This window comes from Brachyhypopomus gauderio, chromosome 14 (genome assembly GCF_052324685.1).
Source record: "Brachyhypopomus gauderio isolate BG-103 chromosome 14, BGAUD_0.2, whole genome shotgun sequence".
NCBI lineage: Eukaryota > Metazoa > Chordata > Actinopteri > Gymnotiformes > Hypopomidae > Brachyhypopomus > Brachyhypopomus gauderio.
In genome coordinates, this window is record NC_135224.1 from 13,374,181 (window position 1) to 13,400,976 (window position 26,796).

Consider the following 26,796-nt stretch of genomic DNA (forward strand, 5'->3'; position numbering starts at 1 on the left):
CAAGGGTTAACCATCACCCACTGGAAACCTTTAATTTGGAACTCAACGGTCTTGAACAAAACTGTGTTCATTTTTATTCAAACTCAACTGGCTGCAACTGACATACCTCAGAAAGAGACTCAGATTCATCCTTTGATTCATCATCAAAAAAATCCTTCCTATATGGTCAGTCCATATATTAAAGGTGAATTTCAAGTGACAGCTAAAAGCAGATACCAAAAACCAAAGCAAGATACCAAAAACTAAAGTAAGATAACAAAAACCAAAGCAGTATGCCAAAAACCACAGCAATACTGTATGGTAAACAGACCCCTTGTGAAACTGATACTAAAGCTAACAAAACAAAAACCTTCATGCTGAGGGTAACATGAGGGGCAATGGATCTTGGAACCACAAAGAAGGCAGAATTTTGTGAATCTTCTAACCACTTTCCTTTATGTGTACATATAGAAATCCAGTGGGGATTTATCCTAAGCCTGGATTTTTTTCCACATGAGGAGCTGTGTGGTGGGACCTGCTCAGGCATGAGAGAAGAGAGAGGGAGTTTAGAGAGGGACCTGAAGGTTTCTGTCATCAAAGTGGGCCCACAAAGTACCTGTAACAGTGAATCTGATCACAGTGAATCTTTTTAAACCACACAGGACAGTAGGACTGATGTCAGCATTGCCTGCTGTTGCTCAAGTTAAAAATGGGAGTGCTTATCAGAATCCGAGAGCCTGACAAAGAGATTACACAGTTACAGAAAGACCCGCCAGGACACCCTCCCACATGGGGGCGTGGCATACATTGCAATGCAAATTATTCCATTGTTCCCGAACCATGTCTGACTTTCGATTATGAAATGGAACATTCATTCATATAGTAATTATAGTAAAACTGCCTGCCAGCGTTTGTACTTAATTATGGCCTAACAATCTACTATTCATGTTAACCCCATTACTGAACAATATGATTTGCCAAATAGAGTTTTCTCCAGACACAGGTGTTAATAGGCAATTAGGCCATGCCTGCTCGAAGGATAATTGGTCAGATAATTAATAACGGACTTGCAGCTTTGAGAACTGCAATCTCAGTGGGAGTTATTAGACTGAGGCTGCATTCTAAGCTTACAAATAATTAAACTAAATAAGTGTTTACAAACAGAAGCCACTGGGATTCTGGTGAACTCACACCCAACATGTATTCTTCCATGATCACTTCCACCATACTATTTTGGAGCCTTTGGGGTTATGGTTAACTCAGACTTCACGTTGGAGATATAGTATTATATAATTACATAACACTCTAAACCAGGTCACACAGGTTAACGTAAATGTGAGTGAAGTGTCTGGATGTTATTCATGGTGTGAACCATACACAACTCTGGATGTTGCAAATAAGGTTGTGCGGTCAGACAGTATTTAAATATGGTGACAGTGTTGTAGAATGGTGACAGTATATTAACTACAGTGGCTTTTTACCAAGGCTACAGAAACAAATTTGCAAATGGCGAACCTGACAGAAAGCATACAACACACAGGAAGTGTGTAAAAGGGGAGGTACAACACACAGGAAGTGTTTAAAAGGGGAGGTACAAAGAGAGGTATAGAATAGGCATTCTATTCTATTCTATTCTAGGGGAGGTACAACACACAGGAAGTGCTTGTTGCTGAGCTGTGTCTATCAGTCTAGTGGAGTTTGCGGGAGGAAGTAAAGCTAAAACATCTTTTGTGAAACTCATTTTAGCCAGATGGCATGCTTTTGTTCTTCTTGTGGGAAGTCGTTGAGCTAGCTTGCTTTGGAGGTTAATGAAAGTCATGTTAATAAAAGTAAGTAGGCAACTAATGTTAATGAAACTTTCAAATGTTAATGAACATTTGAAAGTAAACGCTAGCTAACTAGGCGCTGACACGTTGATAATTAAATAGGCTTCATTTCAGATGCAGCATTTAAATGCTAAAAAAGTCAACTCAGTGTAACACCGGGGATTTGGGGCATAAAAGAGAAGCGAAGTTTAATAGGTGGGGTCAGTGACAAATAAGGGTTGGTATGATGCCCAAATCACAAATATGCTTTAAACACATTAAAACAACATGCTAGATGTTTGTTTAGATGTGTAGTTTGCATTTCTGTTGATAACATAGCATTTTATGACATTTCTACCATTTTTATCCAATTAAAGAATCACAGTCACATTAAATTGTCAAACGGCGTAACCACAAAAGCATGACAAGAATTAAATAATTCAGCCTTCTAGAAGTTATGTAAGTGTAATGATGGAAATAAGTGATTTATTCTGAAATATCACTTCAAATTATATTTAAAAAATTTGATTTCTAAACTAAGATAATATGGGTTTTGGTGTACTGAGCAAGTCAATATGCCATAGACATTGTTTTCTTTCTAATCTTGGGTCAGTTGGTTTAAAATAATTTTAAATTTCATTTTTACAGTGTAGTACAGTACTAAAATCATATTCATAGCAACTTTTTTGTGCAATATTAGATTTTTACGAAAAACATTGGTTACGCCAATTGATATTTATCGATTACACCAACTGACGTGAGGTGTATGTAGTGTATCTTTGCCTTATTTTAACAAGGTAAATTGCCCTTGCAGCAGGATCTGCATTAACACGCGCTCTGTGGCAAACCACTTTTTCTTTACTTGTAAGAGGCATCTATTAGAAGAGGAGAGAGTTTGTTGTTTGCATACACAGGTTTCCACCTACATACTTCTTGTTTATGTGCAGTGTCCTATAGAAATGTGAAATTAAACACAGATTAATTTAGAGATTGTATCATTCTTTTTAGGCTACATTTCAAGTTGCATATTATGGTATATGATTTTAATAATAACAATAATTTTATTACTGATACACTAGTAGAAGTATTGTCCATAAATTGATCAAATTTGTCTCATAAAATAAATGGTGCAATGGTGTAACCTGGTAATTCCACAGGACATTTAAAATTGAAACCATATTTTGCATGCATTATTGTGGATGACTATGTAAACACTTGACCTTGGTTTGCATATTTCAAACTATTTTTCCATATTAACTTGAATATTTTATGATGATTTTACGTTTATTAAGATTTTACTGAGGTCATATCATTCTAATCATACCTGACCATGACCTGAATCTGCTTTATTTTTGTCAAGTTTTACAGAGAGTTACTAATCTTGACTTGTGGCAGTTGGGGTCTTGAGAGGTTCTTCTGTAGAACATCACATTCTGTTACATGATCTTTTGGCTCAAAATGTTCAAAATGGCTCCAAAATGGGTGGTTGCACCAGTAGACATACCAGACGTTTGACTTGGCAGACATGATTCCCCATGTTAATGGAAATAATCAGAACTGCCATGTTTCTCTATTATTATTTGATAATAAAAAATACTTGTTTAAGATTATGCCAGTGTATTTCAGAGGCTGTTTAGAATATCATTACACATTTTCTCAACAACTTATATTCTTGGTGCTGCATTTTTATGGTTACACAATTTAGACAATTTTGCCCTTTTTCTCTCAATATTATCTCAGAACGTAATAAAATCAGGCACGTCAAGATAGGGGCCCAAAGAAAAAGATATTTCTCAGTAAATTATAGCTTTATTTTGAAATTATCACATTTTAAAATTTATTCAAACTTCAGAGACAGAAAAAAACATACAGACAAGGACTGGATTTATGGGAACGACATGGCATAATGAACAGAAACAAGGAACAAGGACGAGGAGAAAAACAAATAATAAAAACTAAGTGCATCATGAAAAAAAATTACTAACTAGAATAATTAAATAAAGACACACCACTGTGATGAGGACACAAAACCAAAGAACATGGGCAGAAAATTTGGGCTTTTCTCATAAACATCTGATAAACAAGCACAACAAAAAAACCCCATTAAATATAATTTTAATGGACATTTTCTTACCACTGTGACCTTTTGGGGTTTGGACTGAGACATTGGCAACAAAAACCAAAGCAAAAAAAAAAAAAAAAAAAACCCACAACCATATCACAAATACCATAACACAGATACCATAACACAGACACCATACCACCCCAGAGAACATTTGCTGGTATCTTGGAGGGAGGGGACATGTAGTTAATACAAAAAAAATGTGTGTTGAGAAAAGGAGACAAAATTTATCACAAACTTTAAGATCAGCTTGATAAGCAGATACATTTTTCATAACCTTTTTTTAAAAAAAAAACATCGTTAGCAACACTGTGGAAAGGGTTAGTTTTACATTTTGCAATTCAATTAGATTCAGCAAGGCCTGCAAGGGGCTGTCGACATATCTAGGTTGAACAGTGACAGAAAACCATTGTAATTTGGTTGCGATATTTTTAGCTTTTTCGGTGTGCTGGCATCAGAGCAGGGTGTAGTGAGTGGGGACATGCTCACACCACCCAGACGCTGCACGCACCATCGGCACAGACGGAGCTCGGCCGTGTGCTACAGACACACCGTTGCCACGGCTGTTTCAGGCAGTGCTAATAAAGAGCAGGTCAAGCACTGGTGTGAACTGTCAAGTCAGAGAGACAACAGGGTTTGATGGAGGAGCTACTCCCAGTTCTGTGTGCAGGAGAGAGAGGGGGAGAGGGAGGAGAGATGGAAAGGGAGGAGGGAGAGGGAGAGAGACCGAGGGAGAGGGGGGAGAAAGGGAGAAAATGAAAAGATTCAGCAGGAAACAGCTGAGGCAGAAGGCAGGGTGATCCATCACAGACTAACTGGCTCAGGTGCTCCTTATGCTGCTAGAGTTGCAGGATAAAAGATTGTGGCTTGTGGGGCTGGCAGACAGTAAACCATGGGCTTTGAGCAGCTCTCTTGGCCACTGCAGTGTCTTTCCCTGACCACTTAGAAAATCTCTGATGCCTGTTCCCACAATTTAACTGCTGCTGAAACTCCAAAGCACTCCTGACTGAGACGACCATGAGTCTTCCTCTCATCCCAAAAGTAAGAGGACGTCGGAGATGACCTTGAGAGAATAAACAGTTTGTGTGCTGTTCCACTAAACGTGCAAGCTAATAAATCTTCATTACAGCTCCCATAGGGATGCCAGAGACCCCTGAGTGCCTGTCATCCTGTATCCTGAAGTCATTGTCATATAACCAGAGGACAACTGCTAAGTCCCCCTCACACATTCTCTCTTGCACGCGCACACACACACACACAGACGCTCACACACGCATGCACACACACACAGACACACACACACATACATGCACAAACATACACATGCGCACACACACATACATTGCATGTATTAATTAGTGGCAATAAATTATAAATGTCTTATAAACGATTTTATAATAATGCTATCCTTTTAAAACATATTTTGACCTTTATATTTGAAACACATACTATAGTTCAGTTCAGTCACAAAGATCTCCTGTAACCAGATCACAGTCATGAAGGTCTCCTCTCACCAGATCACAGTTGGTGGAATTTAGATGATGGCCTTTGTGTGCAATGTTGAGGTCTATGGATGTGTTATATGGCTGTGCCTGTAATAGCATAATGCAAAATAGCACAGCGTTAAACATTGCAAAGCACATGGTTTCATTCTCAGGAAGGAGGCAGAGGCAGTTATGAACGGTGGTCAGTGGTGTGAAAGGCTGACCGTTAGTTAGAGCCGTTTCCCCACACATACTCTACGCACCCTGAGGTCATGCGAGGTGCCTGGGGGCCGAGGTGGGCCTCCCACCCACCTCATTACTTGGAGAAAACCAATATGTCACTGTGCAGTGTTGCAGTGGAGATCCACCTACTGGGACACTCGGTCAAATGGCACTGAGGGGCACGTAAGTGCTGTTGGCCGGTAGTGAAACCATGGCTGTAGGTTTAGTGCTGAATCGGCAGTAGTCAGGCTGGGTGTCAGCACATTCGCTCCCAACACCTCCCTCCTCACTCAGACAGCTGAGGACGGCGAACTGCCTACCAGACGGTCAAACACACACCAGCCTGGCTGCATTCTGAGCATATGAATTATGGGAAGACATGACATGAGGAGCATCTTCCCCTTAAGGGCTGAGTTTTGGAAGGCTGTGTGACCGAGCCGTTTCCTACACCATTTATCCCACAATTATCTCAGCAGTGATGCAAGATCAGCTTTAATAATTTTAGTCAACTTGCTTTCAGACTGTACATTAATAAAAGGAACTCAAGCAGCTCCTGTTAACGGGTTCACCGTGCGTTCAAATCCCGAGTCCGTTATGCAGCGCTAAACAAAATGCATCCATCATCCAACACAGACGGCAGCGAGACAACGTCGGCCCACTGCTGCCCAGCGCAGAGTAATGAGACGGCACCTCGCAGCAGCCGAGCTCCTCCCCCACGCCCAGGCGACACGCCTGAACGCTGTCAGTCCCAGGAGGCCGCGCTCCACCGAGCAGGACCACCGTCGGTCCCTACGGCGTTCCGCTCCTAAGCACCTGAACTCGCCCACACCTCCGAGTCACAGGAAGGTCAAAGCAGTGGAGGAGTGATTTAGGAGTGATGGAGCGGCACTTCCTTGTCTGCCCCCGGGGCACCTCAGCTCACCAGGTCGACAGTCATGACCAATCGATGTCTGAAATTCGGCCTGTCAAACTGATGCCCTCCACTTCTCACCCCTTCAGAACAGCGGCGCAGATGGCACTGGGGACGGGTGGGGGACATGTCCCCTCCAGATTTATATTGACTCCATCCGAAATCTAGCATCTACAAGCATAAACGTATATATTGTACAGCTTGGTCCCCCTCACTTCAGAATTTCCATCTGCGCCGATGCTTCAGAACACAGCTGTGATGAAACGACAAGAGAAAAATTAAAAATGCTTTTTAGAGCCACATCACATGATCGATCTGTCATATTCTGAAGGGAAGTAACTGAAGGTCAGGGAGAAAGAATCTAAAATCCAAACCAGAAAAGATCCATTCATCCAATTTCCATAATCGATGCACATGTTTGCAGTCAGGCTTAGTGTCCCAGGAGGCCGTATCACCCTGGGCTGGAGCATCGCTGTCCCCTCGCCGACGTTCTGCTCCTGCATCTGATACCTCCACCAAGCAAGCGGAAGGGTCTGGACAACTCTGATAAACTGTGAAGACCAGACTGTGAAGACCAGACTGTGAAGGCCAGACTGTGAAGACCAGACTGTGAAGGCCAGACTGTGAAGGCCAGACTGGCTCGGAGCGTCTCCAAAGCGACAGGTCTTGTTGGGTGTTCCCAGCATGCCATGGCTCACAGATGCACATGGGGAGCAAAGCCTGACTCTGCTATTCTGTAATTGCACTAATTGCAGCTGCCATTGGTCTCAGTCTGGAAGAATCCCATTAATAATTCATCAGTGACGTCTCAGAATCTGGAGACTCTCGGCATCGAGTTTGTGCATGAAAGTCGAGCGGTACAGAGCTTTAATACACCGCGGTCAGGGCTGTAATCATCTGATCCACTCAATAATTAAACAAGGTCACTTTTAATGGCAGAGAGAAGCGATGTGACATATATTATTCATAGAGTGCATATAGGCCCAGGCTGGAAACACACTGGGAGGGTGTCTAGGGTGATGGACAGGTAAGCAAAGCAAATCTAATGCTGTGGAAGGAGAAGGCATATTTGGACCCTTAAGCCTTTTATACTCATCCCGTCTTACGATCTGAACTGTTTGCTCATATAAAGGAAATGTGCACTGTAAATAAATACCTGAGCAGACTTTACACTTTAGCTCGCAGCAAACCCCTCAGTGCTTACCGCTCAGTGAAGGTCAGTCAGAAAGAACACAGTTCACGCAATGACTCAGCCATTTGTCCTTGGCTGTGGAAAAGGCAGCAGAGCAGGCAGAACGAGTGAGTGGTCCCGGCCAGGAGGCCTTTAGAGGGAGAAGGACAGAGGGTTTATGCATGAGCCAGAAAAGGCATCCAGTCCCCACGTGGCAAAAAGGGGATTTCCTAGACTCCACACAGTGCTGTATGCAGACCGTCCTCTCAACCCCTCCCCCCCAGCCCCAGAGTAAGTGATGCAATCGCAGGCAACCCAGCAGGATCAAGGCTGTGCATGTAGGCAACATCTGGAGGAAAAGGCCAAAGTTCTGGCTCCGTCAACACACTGAACCCTGCGAACCCTAATCCCACCGCCCCACTGTCCCCTCCCCCAGGGGTTTACTGCATGCACGTCATTTATGGTGCGTTGCATCAGATGCTACATCAACAACCTTTGTACCACATGAAGCCAGCTGAGTGGTCTGAAAATATCACCATGCTTTCCATCTCTGTGATTTTTACAGCTCTCAACCAGTCATCAAATCTGAGTGATACTGTGAGAGAATGCTTACTGTTTCAGGACTGCATGTTCACAAAAAATGTCAGTTTCATATGCAAACATGAAACATAAACAAGATAGAAGAAACATTTGGCAAACTAAATGCATGACTGAAGCTAACAGGTGTAGCCTGCAGTCACTAAGCTAAGCTCTAAAGCAGAGTAGACTGGACATGCCTTCATCTGCTTTAGACACACTCTACCATCAACACACCACTGTTTTAAATGAACCAATTAGAGGCAAGAGGTACATGCGCTGTGGGACAGACAAAGTCTGTATGTATAATATCTGGCACAAATACATCAGCCTTGTGTTTGTGTTAGGAGAGTTAGGCATGCAAACACCTCACTGGATCCACTGGACGGACACAGCAGGTGTGAATAGCAGAACCTTCATCATGGGCCACTTTTTGAGACGTGATAAGGGGTTAGGGTTATTATTCTAGGGTTAGGGATAAGGGTTAGGAGTTAGGATTATTACTCTAAGGTTGGGGGTTCATCATACTCGCAGCTCAGCAGTGAGTCAGTCAAGACAAGCATAGTGAAGACTCATTACCCATGACTCCCTTCTTCATGCAGAGTCATTCACATGGCTCCTCCACAGCTGGCAGGTGTTTCAGCACCCTGCACGTGTTCCGACCCTGCACGTGTTCCGACCCTGCACGTGTTCCGACCCTGCACGTGTTCTGACCCTGCACGTGTTCCGACCCTGACCCTGAACGTGTTCCGACCCTGACCCTGCACGTGTTCTGACCCTGCACGTGTTCCGACCCTGCACGTGTTCCGACCCTGCACGTGTTCTGACCCAGACCCTGCACGTGTTCCGACCCTGACCCTGCACGTGTTCCGACCCTGCACGTGTTCCGACCCTGCACGTGTTCTGACCCAGACCCTGCACGTGTTCTAACCCTGACCCTGAACGTGTTCCGACCCTGACCCTGCACGTGTTCTGACCCTGCATGTGTTCTGACCCTGACCCTGCACGTGTTCTGACTCTGACCCTGCACGTGTTCTGACCCTGACCCTGCACTTGTTCTGACCCTGCACGTGTTCTGACCCTGACTCTGCCCAAACAAGGCCCCACTCCTACACTTCAACCCACCGCCACTGCTTTTGAACTCCCTTCTAAATACTGTCGGCGCCCTGTACAGCGTGTTTGTTTGCTGGTTTCTAGGACTGGCGTTTCTCAGGATCATTGGGTCACATGTGCCTGGCCTGCTGCCCCCAGATAAGGAGGAGGTAGAGCTGGTGGAGCAAACAGCAGCAACGGCAACGGTGCGCTGGGCCTTCTAGGGCCACGACACCCTGAAATGGGTTTTACACCGAGTTTACACTGTTAACCATGATCTCTGTTCACATGTCAACATATGCAAAACCCTTGAAAAAACACACACAGACACCCCCCCCCCCCACACGCACACACACCTCACACTCTTCACACACCTCACACCTGCAGCTGGTTGCAGGGTTGCAGACGTTTGGAGATTAGGGGATTAGAAGATTAGGGGATTAGAAGAGTGGAACATAACCTTGTGTTTTTTTGCTTTGTCTTTCTGAGGTGTCTGGTCTGCAGAAGTCAGAAGTTAGGGTTAACCCTTTCTGAGGATTAGGGTTAACCCTTAACCATGGCATGTGGTCTGGTAAATCCAGAGTGACTGAATACTACCCCATAAATGTAGACCTAGCCTTTGTCTCTGTACCAAAAGACCAAAAATATATAAATGGAAGCTTTTCCACAGCTATGATAATAGATGCTGAAAAGAGGCTTTTATAATGATTGATACCAGTAGAATGACTGCGTAACCCCAGAGTACAGCATAGTTTGTTACGGTTAGTGCTCTGCTGTGAGACACACACATTCATGAGCCTGTGTCTTAGCCTGCCATGTGCGCTGGGTGATTTCTTAAAGATTCTGGGCTGGGTAGAGGGATAAGGACACATGAGGAGATCTTCAGTATGGACTGTTGGTCAGAGCTGCCCTATCTCCCTGTGGCAGCGTGCGGCTGGACAGACCATGCTGAGGGCCTGAGACCCACTCTGCTGTTTATGTCTGCAGAGAGGGGAGTGTGGATAGGCAATATAGCATCCGTTACCTGTTATCTGACTATTGGCCTGTGCAACAGTGATACTGCAAAATCTGCAATGCATAAATGAACAGTTAATGTCAATAAGCAAGAATAATTCAAATTCAAAAAACAAGTCACCAATTCAAATTCATAAGATATAATGGTCCTTTATTACACACAATGACCACAAACAGGGTTCCATTAGCCTGGGAACATGTAGCCAACCTATCACAGCTGCTCCTGACACTACTCGTAATCCTATGGCTCCATCACCTTCATTTGAATTTCAAATGTGTTCCTTCTGGTGCCAGAGGAACTGTATTAAACATGAGTGAGTCACATCACCTATTGCCTCTGTGTTATATTTAGTGTCCGTAGTAAGGCTTGCTTTGTCTTAATCAAAAGGAAGAGGATCAGGTGCCTCTGTTGTGAAGGGTGACTAAGGCACTGCAGGGCGTGGGCTGACTGTGGCAAAGAATAAGCACACGGTTAGGGTTAACCCTCACCCTAACACTAACACTAACTCCAACCCTAATCTAACCCTAAATGCAAAACATAACCCTAATGCTAACCCCCATCCTAACCCTAAACTGTAGCTCTAAACCTAACCCTGATCCTATAATATCCCACTGGGCTATAAGAGGTTCCTGGTGGTCGTGGGCATCTGAAGAGCGAATCTGATGTCAAACCTGTCACAATAATCTGATTTACTCCAATCAAAATTTGGCTTGATGAAGAAAAAGCAAAAGTGTCTGTGTCTCTGGGGCAGGACAGAAACCCCGAGTGGACGTTCCATGACATGTAGTTTAAAGGAAAGATGTATGCAAACAGCAGCCAAAACCCCCTCACGCATCACAAGTAAAGGAAACCAGGGTTCTGCAAAGAGCAAAGGTCTGTTGATGAACTGGTTATTCGATGATGCTATCAAAATTATACACAGCAGCACTGGACTTAGCCAACTGGGTTAATAGATGATATCAAGATGAGCGACAACTGATTAGGTAATGTAACCAGAAAGCTTGTTTTAAGACCCTTTTTGTTATCCACTGTACCCTAACCCCTAATCCTAATCCTGAAACACAACCCAATTAAGTGCTTCATCAGATGATCACGTTTGTGCTTTTAACAAATGAGCAAAGACATACTAGACAGTGTCACAGTCTATAGGGTCAAATTATTTAGCCTTGATTCACTGGGATTAAATGGCAAATAAGCATCAAAAATTAAGAAAAACCATGCCTGAGCAGCACATGTGTGGGGGGGAAATTACAATAATTAACAGGTTAGGATAACATCTGAACTGGGTTGCAAAAAGACGTCAGTACGGACTGTAGCATCCATGCCACAGTTTCTGACTAAAATGTAAAAACAGAGGCCATCTTATTTAAAAACAACAGATGTCTATATTTCAGAAATTTAAGCCGACAGAGTGGAACATTAGGGCTAGTGTTATAAATGCACACCAAGTTTCTAAAAGGCAGAAAAAAAGACTTACACAGAAGTGCTCATCTCAGCTTAGAACAGCTTATGATGACACACATATTACAATTAAAAGCCAGAAATTACAAGCAGTGAGCAAGCAGAACACTCATTAGAAAGGCAAGGAAGACTAACAGTGAAGGCCACCCATAGCCCCACCTAGTGACTCGCCTCCCCAAGGCACGGCCTTCCTTGGCACAGCCCCACCCAGTGACACCCCTCCAGGGCACAGCCCCACCGCCCCACCCAGTGACACCCCTCCAGGGCACAGCCCCATAGCCTCGGTTGGGTACAGGGCCAGCCCAAGCATTTATGGGGCTCTAAGCAGAATTTAATTTGCCGTGCCCCAAACCACCACCTCAGCACCAAATTCTTATGTAATTAATAGGCTCATCAGTTGTGCTAGAGAGTAGGTCTCTAACTGGGAGCTAACTGGGTTAACTTCTCTAGTAAGCCCTACCATGCCAACAGGGAGAGCATGGGTTTTCCGAGGCATGCTGGCATATAAATGTACAGATACCAATACGAACAAAGGGCTAAAACTATATAAAGATAACACAGGAAAGACTGGAGTAACTTGAGGATTATATTTATAATGAACATAAAGAATGGTTAACACAAGCAAATAACAAACTACACAAACTGAGGACAGTTAACACAAAGCATGATACACAACCAGATAAGACACACAACAAAGACCATGTTACAAACATGAATAATACAGACAACCAAGACTATAAAACACGCATTGAAAACATAAACTGAAATACTAACACGCAGGGCATAAACCAGACAATAGAAGACAAGAAACATTAAAAAAATCAACAGAATCCAACATCATAAAAAATAATATTTTAAATAATAAACCACCATGGAACATTGACCTACAAACATATACTGGGAAAACAATGAATTAAGTACAACTAAATGAACCAGGAAACAAGAAACAGCTGAAACCAATAAACATGGAAGTGAACGGAAACCATAGAAATGAAAACGCAGATGGAACTAGAAGAAAATAAATGCTAGACTGACAGGTGGGGGAGGAGCAAAGTATGACACTAGGAAGATGATCTGAACCTATAAAATGGCAAAGCAGATTTTTTTGCTACTACTACTACTACTACTACTACTACTACTACTCCTACTCCTACTACTACGACTACTACTACTACGACTACTACTACTACTACTACGACTACTACTACTCCTACCCCTACTACTACTACGACTACTACTACTACTACTACGACGACTACTACTACTACTACTACTACGACGACTACTACTACTACTACTACTACTACTACGACTACTAACATATTTCTAATGAAAAACACATATACATTGTTAAAATAAATCACATTTTATGACACATTGTTTTTCAATAAATAGATTGAAAATAAGGAGTCATTCAGACAGAACGGAAACCATAGAAATGAAAACGCAGATGGAACTAGAAGAAAATAAATGCTAGACTGACAGGTGGGGGAGGAGCAAAGTATGACACTAGGAAGATGATCTGAACCTATAAAATGGCAAAGCAGATTTTTTTGCTACTACTACTACTACTACTACTACTACTACTACTCCTACTCCTACTACTACGACTACTACTACTACGACTACTACTACTACGACTACTACTACTACTACTACGACGACTACTACTACTACTACTACTACGACGACTACTACTACTACTACTACTACTACTACGACTACTAACATATTTCTAATGAAAAACACATATACATTGTTAAAATAAATCACATTTTATGACACATTGTTTTTCAATAAATAGATTGAAAATAAGGAGTCATTCAGACAGACATCCAGATGTTTCCAGAGGTTCAGCTTTAATACCCTGTGCTTGAAGCAGTAATGCATTCATGTAGTTTCATTCACAGTCTACAGAGTATGTGGCATCAGTTGAAGACAACACACCTCTGCAGGTGTCGCCGGTGACACAGACTTGATGCTGTGAGGACGCCTCACATCGGTATGTTTTATTTACACACCATGAAAAGGTTTCTGGGGCCCTCGCCACATTCTTCAACTGCAACAACTCATAAATCAACTCTGAGCAGTGTCACGATAACTGGGGCTACACCGAGCAGACCCACAGGGCTGTGTGTTCTCTTGAAAGGTGGTGTTTTTAGAGATGGAGGAGCTTTTTCCACAGCAATCCTGCTCTTCTACAATGTAGCCTCCTCAGCACAAGCACAGACAGCCCATGACCATTGGAAGATAAGCAAGAACGCTTGAAACTGTCATCAGGAAAGTCAGATATAATGATTCAGATGAATTGCAGAGAGCTCATTGGAATGCAAATATGAAGTGTGAGAAGGCTGATTCTGTCAGTACAACCCACAGTGGTCAGACAGATTCCATCACAGGAGTTGCCCGGAAAGTACCAGCTAGGAAATCATAACTGATATTTGAGATGAAACTTATGCTTGACCGTTATTTTTTCCCGCCTAAAACAAACCACACTCAGTATTTGCATAGTAGGGAAATGAATATCGCTCACAGTGGCAATAGCATGCCAACTACAGTAGTAGTGAACCACTGAACAGCAGTACCACACACAGAAACACAAGCTTGTTAGATCAAACCAAGCTCTCACACTCACAAAGAAAAACAAATCATAATCAAACCACCCTCCTAAAAATGTATTCAATGTTAAGTACTAGCTGAAACATTTCCTCTTGGGGTCAGCAGGAGAACCTGCTGTTTTGCATACATACTTCCCCTCCCCTTAACCCTAACCCCATACCCTCCCACTGCCCCATCACACTAACCCTCCCACTCAACCCTAACCCCATACCCTCCCACTGCCCCATCACACTAACCCTCCCACTCAACCCTAACCCCATACCCTCCCACTACCCCATCACACTAACTCTCCCATTTAACCCTAACCTCATACCGTCCCACTGCCCCATCACACTAACCCTCCCATTTAACCCTAACCCTATACCCTCCCACCGGCCCATCACACTAACCCTCCCACTTAACCCTAACCCCATACCCTCCCACTGCCCCATCACACTAACCCTCCCACTTAACCCTAACCCCATACCTTCCCACCGGCCCATCACACTAACCCTCCCATTTAACCCTAACCCCATACCCTCCCACTGCCCCATCACACTAACCCTCCCATTTAACCCTAACCCCATACCCTCCCACTGCCCCATCACACTAACCCTCCCACTTAGCCCTAACCCCATACCCTCCCACTACCCCATCACACTAACCCTCCCACTTAACCCTAACCCCATACCGTCCCACTGCCCCATCACACTAACCCTCCCATTTAACCCTAACCCCATACCGTCCCACTGCCCCATCACACTAACCCTCCCATTTAACCCTAACCTCATACCCTCCCACTGCCCCATCACACTAACCCTCCCACTTAACCCTAACCCCATACCCTCCCACTGCCCCATCACACTAACCCTCCCACTCAACCCTAACCCCATACCCTCCCACTACCCCATCACACTAACTCTCCCATTTAACCCTAACCTCATACCGTCCCACTGCCCCATCACACTAACCCTCCCATTTAACCCTAACCCTATACCCTCCCACCGGCCCATCACACTAACCCTCCCACTTAACCCTAACCCCATACCCTCCCACTGCCCCATCACACTAACCCTCCCATTTAACCCTAACCTCATACCCTACCACTGCCCCATCACACTAACCCTCCCATTTAATCTTAGGAATCTGACATCATTCTGTCTGTGCATACTTTGCTAACACTGTCAGCAGTGCAGAACCTCTGGCAAGCTGGAGTGAGGACGTAAATTGTTGCCGGGGGTGGCAACCCTAATGGGGACAGGTTAGGGTAGTGGGCTAGCGTGTGAGTGGGCTAGCATGTGACTGGGCTAGTGTCAGAGTGGGCTAACGTCAGAGTGGACTAGCGTGAGAATGGACTATTGTCAGGGCTAGCGTGTGAGTGGGCTAGCGTGAGAGTGGGCCAGCGTGAGAGTGGGCCAGCGTGAGAGTGGGCCAGCGTGAGAGTAGGCTAGCGTGAGAGTGGGCCAGCGTGAGAGTGGGCCAGCGTGAGAGTAGGCTAGCGTGAGAGTGGGCCAGCGTGAGAGTAGGCTAGCGTGCTGTTGACCGCCTGCTTACATATAAGTGCAGATGATCTCTGTTGCTGTGGTTGCGTGTCCCCATGCCACCTATGACAAATCCCTCAGTGAAAGCTGATCTGGTACACACACATACTCACTCACACACACACACACTCACTAACCCTAACCTAACCCTAACGCTAAACCCAACCCTAACCCTATCCCTAACAATGTGAAATTGTTAAAAATAACTGCAATTATTATTATTACAAGCTATAAATTGTGACATGGATTTAATATGAATGACAAATTGGAAGCAAATTGCTGCCAAATACTTGTCCAGCCCTTGTGGCCAAAGTTCTCTCACCCTGAAATTTCTGGGTTTGGGTTTCTGGCCTTGCCAGTATGTTCAGGAACAACATTTCAAGTAGTCACGAAATCTGGTGGAAAATTTGATTCTTAACTTGTCTTATTTACTGGAGACAAACTACTGCTTATTCATAACTGATTCATAAATGATGTTTATTCATAACTTCCTAGATATATACTCACTAGAGAGCATAACATTCTTTTACACTCACTCACTTACACTCCCATTCACTGACATGTGCGCGTGCGCACACAAATTCACACACTCACACATTCACACATTCGTACACATTCACACAGTCTCTTGGCATTCAGGACATGTTCAAAGAATGCATGGGTGGGTGGAGGGTTGTTGTAATTAGAAAACAAAAAGGGGGGGGGGGGGGGGCGACAAAATATGAGAGAGAAAGAGAGAGAGTGTGGGCTGCACCAGATCACATGTATTGACACTGGCCCTAACCAGCATGCAACCTCACTGGTGTGTCTGTGAGCAGGTCTGTGGCACATGAAGTCAATGGAGTCATCCTTATGGAGATACCACAGAGTATTTTAAGACATCTGGCAGTGTCCTTGTGTAACATTACAGGCTGCGGATCCAGAATAGACACCCAAGCTCTCAACTCTGTCCTAGTTTGGGCTCCTTAGTTGAACGCTACATGAGCACTACAGACCCGGTCGTACCGGCACTATCCTAAACCACATGTCTGAAAATACCCTCTGTGACTCAGCAGAGAGAGAGAGAGAGAGAGAGAGAGAGAGAGAGAGAGAGAGAGAGAGAGAGAGAGAGAGAGAGAGAGAGAGAGAGAGAGAGAGAGAGAGAGAGAGAATGAGAATGTGGGCAATGTGGGTAGTTACAAGGAGGACAGATTAGTAAATCGCAGGGTTCTGCCCAGAAAGAGAGAGAGAGAGAGCGAGAGAGAGAGAGAGAGAGAAATGATGATGTCACACCCATAGAGAGGTTTCACAGCACTGCAGTAACACTGTGGTGTCACAGAGCTGTGCACTATGTAGAATAATAACAGTATTGACCCAACACGTCCTGGAAAGACTGATCCTTGCTACCTGGTTGAATGCTGGAGCCTTTAACCCTTTATTGTTTATGAGTTGAGGGTGTTTTCGATTAGGTTACGTAATACGAATTGAATGTTACTCTATAGAAAGTACAGTTTTTGAACATTTCAGGGTTTTGATTTCTAAGAAAGCAAGGGTTTTGCCTTGGCTGGCCTTACAAGGAAGAGTGTGTCCCCTCATGCCTCTAGAGACCCACTTTATAAAGTGCTGAGAGAAAGGCTGCGTCATCATGAGCACAGCATACATAAGCCAGAATCCCTGGACGTTCTTCTGCAGTCATCAGTTTTCTAGTGGCTGGGGGAGGAGAAGGACAAGGACATGTGGAAAACTGACAAAAATAGAGGAAAACAGGTGATCCATCTAGGAGACGAGGCCATTCTCCTGGGGTAGTGTCAGGGTCAGGGTTAGGGTTAGTGTCAAGATTAGGGTTGGGGTTAGGCCATTCTCGTGCCACAGCTGCTGTGCGGCAGTGTTGACTGGTTTCCTCCTGCAAACAAACAAAATGCGTGTGACCAAACCCTGACCATAACTAACCCTGACCCTAACTAACCCTAACTAACACTGACCCTAACTAACCATGACCCTAACTAACCCTGACCCTAGGAGCAGTGTGTCTGAACTTCTGAAGCAGGTGTTAGTAGTGCACACACTCTCATACATATGTAAGTCACTGTGCAGACGAACACCTGCTAAATGCTGTAAATGTGAATGGCAGCTCTGCCAGTCAAAGCAGCGTATGATGCTCACAAACGTTTAAGTGTTTGTTCCGTGTCAAAGGGTAGCAACAGTTTCAGGACAGTAATACTGCAGGGTTAGGGGAGGGTTAGGAGAGGGTTGGGGGTTAGTGTTAGAGGAGGATTAGAGGTTAGAGTTAGGGGAGGGTTAGGAGAGGGTTAGAGTTACAGGAGGGTTAGGAGAGGGTTTTTTCCTAAGCAGCAGATGGTGCTGGGTTAGAGTTAGTACAACACAGTGACCAATTGCACTTACTAATATAGATGGCAGCTGCACCCTGGGCAAATACAGTGGAAATTTGGCTCAGGAAGACAAAAGAATGCAAAAGCTTCCTGTTCTCTTTGGAAAGAACATAACAGAAAGGATGCGTGCGTGTGTGTGTTTGGGTGGGGTTCTTGTATAACAATGCAATAGATCAACCATTAAAAAAGTCACTTCCTGTTTACATACAAAATGGTATTTAATAGTTTCACTACAAAAACGTTACATCCCTAACCCTAACCCTGATCCTAAACCTAAACCTGATCCCAACCCTGTCAGTATCATCTCCATTGTCCAGTCTGTCCCTTCTCTAACCTCCTGCCTCAAAACAGGATGTCCACACATTATCAGTTTAGATCCATTAATGAAGTGATGTCATTATTGATCTGACTTGCTCTTTCCCTTTGAAGCTTCCTGTTCTCCAGAGAAAGTATCTCCCTGTTTGGGAGACTACCATGGAGTCAGCCCAGCTCACGGTCCTGGGGACACCAATGATGAGTCAGACTGACAGTTCTTCCTGCAGTATTTCAAAGGGCATGATGTCATGAGGACTCCAACAGCAGCACTGAGCTGGGGCCATATCCACACAGAATATCACACTCACATTTAACTGAGGGTCATGAGTGTGCCCTTCCACAGCTGTGGTTATGAATACAGTGATCGTGTAAATACTGACTCATTGTCTATGGAACAAGGTAAATATTTAGGAATGTGCTAACTGAGAGACAGTACTTGACATGATGAAATCTTTTATTTATTTTATTTATATTTATCTATTATTTTTATATTTACAGATTTTCTAGGTCATTAATAAGTCACTCATCTTAGGTCAGTTTTAGGCTGGACCTGGTTCTTCTGAAAACATTTCCATAGTTAAGTAGAGTGGTTTCCCCAACTCAACTTCCCTGAAGACATGAATGTAAATATCCTCCTTCAGCTTAATTAATAGCCAGAGGAATTCATGAGAATAGCCCGAAGAGGAAATACAAGTCAATACATAGGGTTTATGGTCAGAGTTAGCGTCAGGGCTAGCGTCTGGGTTAGGGCTAGCGTCAGGGTCAAAGTTAGGGTTAGCGTCAGGGTCAGGGTTAGCATCATGGTTAAGATCAGGGATAACGTCAGGGATAGCTTCCAATAAAGCAGGTTCCATCTCCCACCTTTCTCCTAGGTAAGATGACCACACAAGGCTGTGCTCAAGTGAACATGAGGAGTCTAGGTAGTGTAGCATTTCATGTTTGCGATGTGTCTTCGTCCACTTACTGCCCTGCGTGTAACTCTAGGCTAAATAATGAATTGAGCTGTTGTGTCCATACCCCTATGCAGCTGATGCACCTCCCACATACACACATACTCTCACACCTGAGTGACAAAGATGATGTCTCGGTAGTCACTTTCAAAGCCTATGCAAAAAGGACAGGTTGTAAGAACTATAACAGGTTATATTGACTATATGACAAGTTATAAGGACTATATAAAAAGGACAATGTTACTTGTAAAGAAAAAATAACCTTCTCTTAGTTTTGTCATTCAGGAGACAGAGAGACAGAGTGAGAGTAACCCTAACCAAACCCTAATCCTAACCCCTAAACCTTAAACCCTAACCCTAGCTTGGAGAATGAGCTAGAATCACTGTCACTATGGTTACTCATCTAGAGTATCTCACTGACAGTATAGAGCACTGTCACCATGGTTACTCATTTAGAGGGTCTCACTGACAGTCTTTAAGGGTCTCCCGTAATTAACCCGATTAGTTGAACCCAGCAGATGGTTTTGGGGTTCTTGACATTACTTCTCCTTAGTCCATTATTAGCATTTGCACATTTGATAGAAGTTTCATTGCTTATTTTATGTAGATCAGGTAACATAACTGGAACATTGCATTGAGCTTTTCAAAACACATCAGAGGTGTTGTCCTTTGTAGATCCTATTTACACCTGCAGGGTTAAGGTTTACGTTTCGGGTTAGTAATGCATGGAAAGGATTAGAAATGAAGTTTAAGGTTAGTAAAGGAGTAAAACTTTCACATCTTGACACTCTAGTAAACGTTTAGGTACTACACCAGAGAGAGAGAGACAGAGTGAGAGATGGAGAGGGAAGGAGGAAGAGAGAGAGAGACAGAATGAGCCCTCAGTGTTTGGGAAGTGGCCAATGGCCCTATTGACCTCACAGACATAAACATAACACTCCTCAACAACACTGACACCACACCAGACTTGAACATAGGAACAAGGGAGAGAGAGAGAGGGAGAGAGAGGGGGGGGAGAGGAGAGGGGAGGGTGAGAGAGAGAGAGAGAGAGAGAGAGAGAGAGAAGGAGAGAGAGAGAGAAGAGAAGAGAAGAGAGTGGGGAGAGAGAATAGAAGAGAGTGAGGAGAGAGAGAAGAGAATAGAGTGGGGAAAGAAACTTGCTAGTTTGTAATGCCACAGCAAATCTGCTGTTTGGTCAGAACACTGGGAAAAACCCTCCGTCCCAAATAATCCATATATTCCATACATCCATTTATGATGTTAGGGTTAGGGTTAGTTGTAGGTCCTTTTGGGAACTACAACTCCCAACACTGTGTTGACCATTAAGTCCAACACCCTGCTGTTCTACATGCTGAGCTCACATTCCTATAATTAAAATGAGCCATAGCATAGCCATAGATTAGGTTCAAGGTCAGGGTTAGGATTAGGGTCAATGTTAGGGTTTAGGATTAGGGTCTTTAGCTAAAAGATGATGTCCGAGCTTCACAGGCGAGACAGTTTGCTCACTCCAGCAGGACTCCATATCATCCTTCCACTTGACCCCAGTGACCTTTACTCTCTCACCACACCAGCTGCACCTTGACCTCATTTGAACACTTGTCGCAACTGAAAAGGGGGCGGGGCTTGTGTGTCTGTTGTGAGAGGTGTAATCTTTCCATTATCAATTGTGGTGACATTGCAGAGAGTGTACACACTCCATATGTTTTCCTTCATTTATAAAGTGCTTAAAACTTTGTCACATTTACGTAAGTCACTCCTGCCTTAATGAGAAGACTGCATGCCCTAGTGAGGCGACCACATCACAACCCCTGGAGAAAACTGACCCCTGCCAAAAGGGCTCTGCCGTAAACCCTGCAAATCTGAGTTGTGGCTATATCTAATCTAGGTGGCTGTATCTAATCTGACAGCTTTCTTGTGAATGTAGTTTATGAAGTCGGTACACACTTGTGCAGAACAGGAGCGGACACCTGCAGCTCAAACAACTGTTCCGTTGGACTTGGTCATCCCTAAAGCTGCAGCTCTGACAGGTGCTGCTCCTCCCTGCTGTGCCGTCCGTTTGGAGGCTGAGTCCTCCTTACCCGGCTCTGTGTCACTCTCACTACCTTAATGTAAAGATTCTTCATTTTCTCCTCATACAACGTGAAAATAGGGTTTAGCAAATTACCAAATGCATTTTCAAATTTCTCGTAGACGATAGGTATTTTAATTAAAGAGCCAGATAGGATGATTATGTAAATGATTGAATATGCCATAAATGATGATTACGTATTTAAATGAATAAGCCACATATAATAGTGTCGCACTTGATTGGACGAGCCATGTAGAACGAGCACGTAGACAAATACGAGCCGTATAGATTGATTACGTCAATTAACTCGAGCAAACCAATAAATCAATAATGGTAGGCTAATTTGCTAACTAGCTACCTGACAAAATACCGCACAGGACCTCCGTTGAGTTTAAGAATATTTTAGCTACTTATTGATGTGGGTTGTCATATCACCAGCTAACTAGGTTACAGCTGCAGGATTTATACACAACGAAATGTAGACACCTGTGGCTAGATAACACACGTTTACATTGTTACGGGCTATGCTATTGTTTCACAATCATTCATGCGTTATTTCAGAAATTAACTTACAATCTTGGTTCTCCTATCTCCACGTGCATGAGCCTGTCCTGTTTCAGATGTAAATCGAGCCATTTTATTCACGCTTTAACCAAACGTTTACATCCACTCCGCTCGCGCGTGCAGGCAGATCCTCGGGTTGACGTCATAAAATTGATGGGCACTGACGTCAAAGTGCAAATATCGAAACCCACACGACTGCATTAGGTGATTTATACTAAGCTCATTTAATTACCCAGGATAAAGATTAACAAGAATTTTAAATTCTAAATATATTCACATTAATTGGCGAGAATTGGATTTTTCGACGAGATGAAGCTCCTACAAATATTCCGAATAGACAGAGAGGCCAAACGCTTATACGGAATTGTTCTCATAGCAGTCCCCATTTAAGAGCTTAATTTGTGCTCGTACCTGAGAATATTTAAAAAGCATGAAATATTTAACGGCTTTAAGGTCATGAATGGTAATGACATGAAAACACCAACTTACTTAAGGAGAAACTCTAATATGAAGGAAACTGACAGCATGCAGCAAACGGCCTTTTGCTTTTATATGAAACAATGACTAGAACGATTAGCACAGGAGTTTGAGAGAAGCTCCGTATAAGGAAGGACGCTTCAAAACTGAATAACAAATACAAAAATAATGCATGACGTCAATGGATTATAGGATTATACACACGTGGAAGTGAACCGAATAATTATAACGAGGCCTGGGCATTCTCTCAGAAGCCCAATTAGAATGACATTAATTGGACACCCACAATACTATAATAAATGGTCATCTAAGCCAGTACATGAGGTCTAGCACTTCCCGAAGCATTGATTACCATATCAGATACTTTATCATAGTCAGAGTTAAACTAAAATGACTTGGCCAATGCAAGAATCTCCATCCTTATTCAAATTGCAACCATAGTGACAACACCCCCCACATTTCACATGCAGAACAAATGTACACACACACACGTATTTGTGGCAGGTGAAGTTTCTCTGGTGTCAAATGGAGTCAAGACAGCTCGAGTTTAAACCAGGACCAATGCAGACCATTCACCAACAAATCGCTCACAGAATAAATTAAGCCAAGTCATGATTAATCAAACACAGTTTATAAATGAACATTCAGAAATCAACACTATCTTCAAATACATCTGCACAATATGTACAAAATTTACACCCCCCCCCCTCAAAAAACAAGAGACATTAAGACCAACAGTAATGGTACTGCTGCCCATTTCATTACTAAATAAAATTAAATACAAATAAATCAAACCTCAATTACATTAAACTGAGGCAGTGTAACTGTATAAATCAAGGTCCGATTTAAGGATGTGGCAGAATCACCACAGTGGTCCAGGATCTTGGTGCAACGTCTCTACAAACGGGAAACATCTTCAAACAGTTCAACAGCTGCTCAGCCCTGCCAGTCTCTTTTTTAAATGTTCACACTTTCTCCTAAGTTGCTCTTTTGTGGACACGAGTCTTTTCTCCTCATCCTGCATGTGAGTGATAAACTCCGTCGCCTTTTTAAGTATGACAACTTTGGCTGCTTTTTCGTTATTTGCTACATCTGGAACTTCGTCACGCAACGCAAAAAAACTGAGTTTGAGTTCATTGCGTCTCTGCCGCTCGAGGACGTTGTGAGTCCTGCGTTTATCGTTGTCCTCGGAGTCCGACGTTTTGGGACTTTCGACTCGGGCTTTTCGGTTGTGGCCAATTTGTTTAATCACTCTGCTGCTTTCGAACTTGATCCTCTTGACTGCGGGCTGCTCCCTTCGCGCGGACGGACGGGCGGCGTAATTATGCTGATGCACGTTGACGTGACAGCGTTTCAGCACGACCGGGCTGTGTGCTGGTTCACACTTCACCGACTTTCTTTTCTCCACAGTTACCACGTCGATTTCTTCCTCTTCATCTGGAAAGAAAAAAAAACGATCAGTTTTGATGACGTGTGCACTCTTAGCCCCGCCCCCTCCAGGAATTCCACTTATTCGGGCCGCACGACCTCAGCCTCTAAAACGGGTTTGAGGGGAGGAGTGTGTGCGGCCCACAACCATCCACATGGACCACTTTCACTCTGACGTATGCAAATCGGGCAGTGGGGTTTAAATGTTGAAGTTACAGGTTAAAGGGACCTAAAGGAGGACTCGTGTTATGCCTTAAACCTCTCAAACCATTATGCCACAAAAACCTCATAAAATGAAAAAAGTTACTCACCGGACTCACTATCACTACTGCTGCTCCCGCTGTTCGGCGGAGTGTCCGCCGTCAGGGAGTGTGGAGAAGGCTTGCTCAACTTGGAGCAGTCCGACAGCGGGCAGGGGAACACCGCGGAAGGGTCCACGCATTCCGACACAGACGTGTTCATGTCCTGCAGGTAGCCGAGGTCTGAGCCATGTCGACAGGGAGCGTTTTCCGTACAGTGGGCTTTTGAGGTCTCCTGCCTTGCGGCTTGAAGCGACGCCAGTCTCTCCGTTACCGCCTTTTCCAGCTTGGCTGCGGCGGAGAAGCCGCTCCACATGCAGTCGTGAATGATGATGGACTGCGAGTAGTCCCCGTCGCAGATAAAACTATGATTGACCACGTCGTCCCCGAGAAATTCCGTAACCATCTCCAGCTGGTCTGCAGTGGAAGGAAACGGACTCGAAATAGAGGGTCGCCGGCGTGGAGAAAGCGGGGGTGTCGGCAATAATTCAAATTTCTTCCATATGTCCTCGCTGGGAGCCGGCGGCTGCTGGTTATAGAAATCCTCATCCTCGTTGTCAAAATAGAAGCAGGGCTGGTAAGAATCGTAGTCGTAGTCATAATTCTTACTTGCCATACCTAAACTCAGCGGCATGGCTACCTAAAATAAACAAAAAGAGATTCAAGTTCTTACTCATTCAAACTGAGTCATGTTTCTAACATTTGACTCCACACCGGCACCGGCGGCACTGGGCTGGAACTCCTCGTGCAGTAATTGAAGCGAGCAGGTTCGGTACCGGTGTGTAGTTCATCTACACATGCAGACGTTAAACGTTAAGGTATAACAAAACTCCCTGACAAATTAGCGTTCCCAAAGTGAGACAATACAAAAGACTCAATCAGTGACCAAATACGAGCGATAATTAAGTATTAGAAGATGAGATGTGGTAAAGTTGTGAAATACTCACGGTAGGAGTGTGGGAATCTCCGTACTCCGTTGGTCTAAGTGAGAGTAATTCCAGAGTGGGACTAACGTTACTCCTCAACCTATACACTGCTGGTCTAAGTGAGAGTAATTCCAGAGTGGGACTAACGTTACTCCTCCACCTCTGCACTGCTTCTCTACAGCCGGAGCGGAACTGTGATTTCCGCAACACTCAGCGTCATTTACGCAAGATTTCCAACAGCTGGGTTTTAATACTACGGATTTCCATGAGGTTTTTTTTGTTGTAGAGATTCATACGCCACCCGGTACCCTTTCCCGCCAAATCACCACTGCGTAGTAAATCAAAGTGAGAACAAATACATTTCCTTTCCTTTTGTCAGCGCAGCACAACACAGAAAATGATTTTCGACATTTTCTTGTTCTTTTTCATAATAATGTAGGTTTGGATTTAGAAAATATAGCTGGAACTATATTCTCTTGCGCATGTATCCATGTGTGATAAATGAGGGGCGGAGCTACAGAGCCACCAGCGCCGGGCGGCTGCGACGGTGCTGATGCGGGACTGAGCGCAGACTCGTTCACATCGAACAGTTACGTTGAACAACTTTCAACGTCCATAGTGGCGCCATCTTCGATCCTACAGACATTACATTTAATTTCTAATATTTTTTTGGTATTTAAACGTTCTGCAGTTATATAATACTGTAATTGTGCTGGCATTACATAAATGCATAACATGCAATCTTCATAGTCGTAGTCTTCGCTATTTACCCTTACTAGTTACTGTAATCTGCTTTATATGAATTATTAAAAGACCGTATTAAGAGAGTTACAACACCATTCCGACCTCTAGGTTGACGGATATTGGCTTTGGAGTTGATATCGGATTACAGTGTGCTCTATAAAAAGTGGTTAGTGTCTCCCTCTAGTGTATATGTTGAATAACAACGTGCAGTGCGGCTGACAGTTGTTCAATGCAGGTTACCACCATGCAGGACACGGTTCCTTATCACTGTCAAGGGGAAGATGATACAAATGTTTCTGTTATAAACTGATTATCATGCAGGGTTAATATCCTTGGCCTTTCATAACTATAAATGTAATCTCTTGCTATATGAATAGGTTTACTAAGATAATGAACAACTCACTTGCAGAGAAGGACACAGGTGTTTTGTGCAGGTTTGTCTTGACCCTGTGTAGGTTTACATCATCATCATCGTCATCATCATCATCATTATTTCTTCTTTTATTTTTGTTCTATGAAAAAATGTCGAATTATTTCTCTAATGGGCAGGTAGTGGGTAAACTACCTGGATTATAGGATACCGTTTACACACCTAATTTCTTCAATGTCCAACACGTCAAACATTGAAATCATAACTCATCTGGTGTATGTTTACATTAGGATTGTATACCAATGTAATG

General features: G+C 43.8%; 1 protein-coding gene and 2 long non-coding RNA genes across 5 annotated transcripts in view; all 3 read right to left on the reverse strand.

Annotated features, from left to right (window-relative positions):
• Window positions 1-22,376, reverse strand: part of LOC143475490 (uncharacterized) — a 35,056-nt gene extending 12,680 nt beyond the window's left edge. Inside the window, exon 1 of the long non-coding RNA XR_013121032.1 lies at window positions 22,252-22,376. This is a non-coding gene — a long non-coding RNA (uncharacterized LOC143475490). The remainder of the gene's footprint in view (window positions 1-22,251) is intronic.
• On the reverse strand, window positions 3,607-9,421 carry LOC143475489 (uncharacterized). 3 transcript variants are annotated; one of them, XR_013121030.1, is made up of 4 exons: window positions 8,849-9,421; window positions 6,897-7,844; window positions 5,356-6,775; window positions 3,607-4,566 (listed from the first exon to the last, which is right to left on the reverse strand). It is a non-coding gene; the product is annotated as an uncharacterized LOC143475489 (long non-coding RNA). The 3 variants fall into 3 exon arrangements; XR_013121031.1 differs by having other exon boundaries at window positions 3,607-4,969; window positions 5,421-7,844; XR_013121029.1 differs by having other exon boundaries at window positions 5,356-7,844.
• A 958-nt stretch (window positions 22,377-23,334) lies between the features above and the next one.
• mycb (MYC proto-oncogene, bHLH transcription factor b) lies at window positions 23,335-25,592 on the reverse strand. The gene is made up of 3 exons (XM_076973760.1): window positions 25,394-25,592; window positions 24,459-25,086; window positions 23,335-24,156 (listed from the first exon to the last, which is right to left on the reverse strand). The coding sequence occupies exons 2-3, from the start codon at window positions 25,078-25,080 to the stop codon at window positions 23,645-23,647; spliced, it is 1,134 nt and encodes a 377-aa protein (XP_076829875.1). The 5' UTR covers window positions 25,081-25,086; window positions 25,394-25,592; the 3' UTR covers window positions 23,335-23,644.
• Window positions 25,593-26,796: the final 1,204 nt, after the last annotated feature.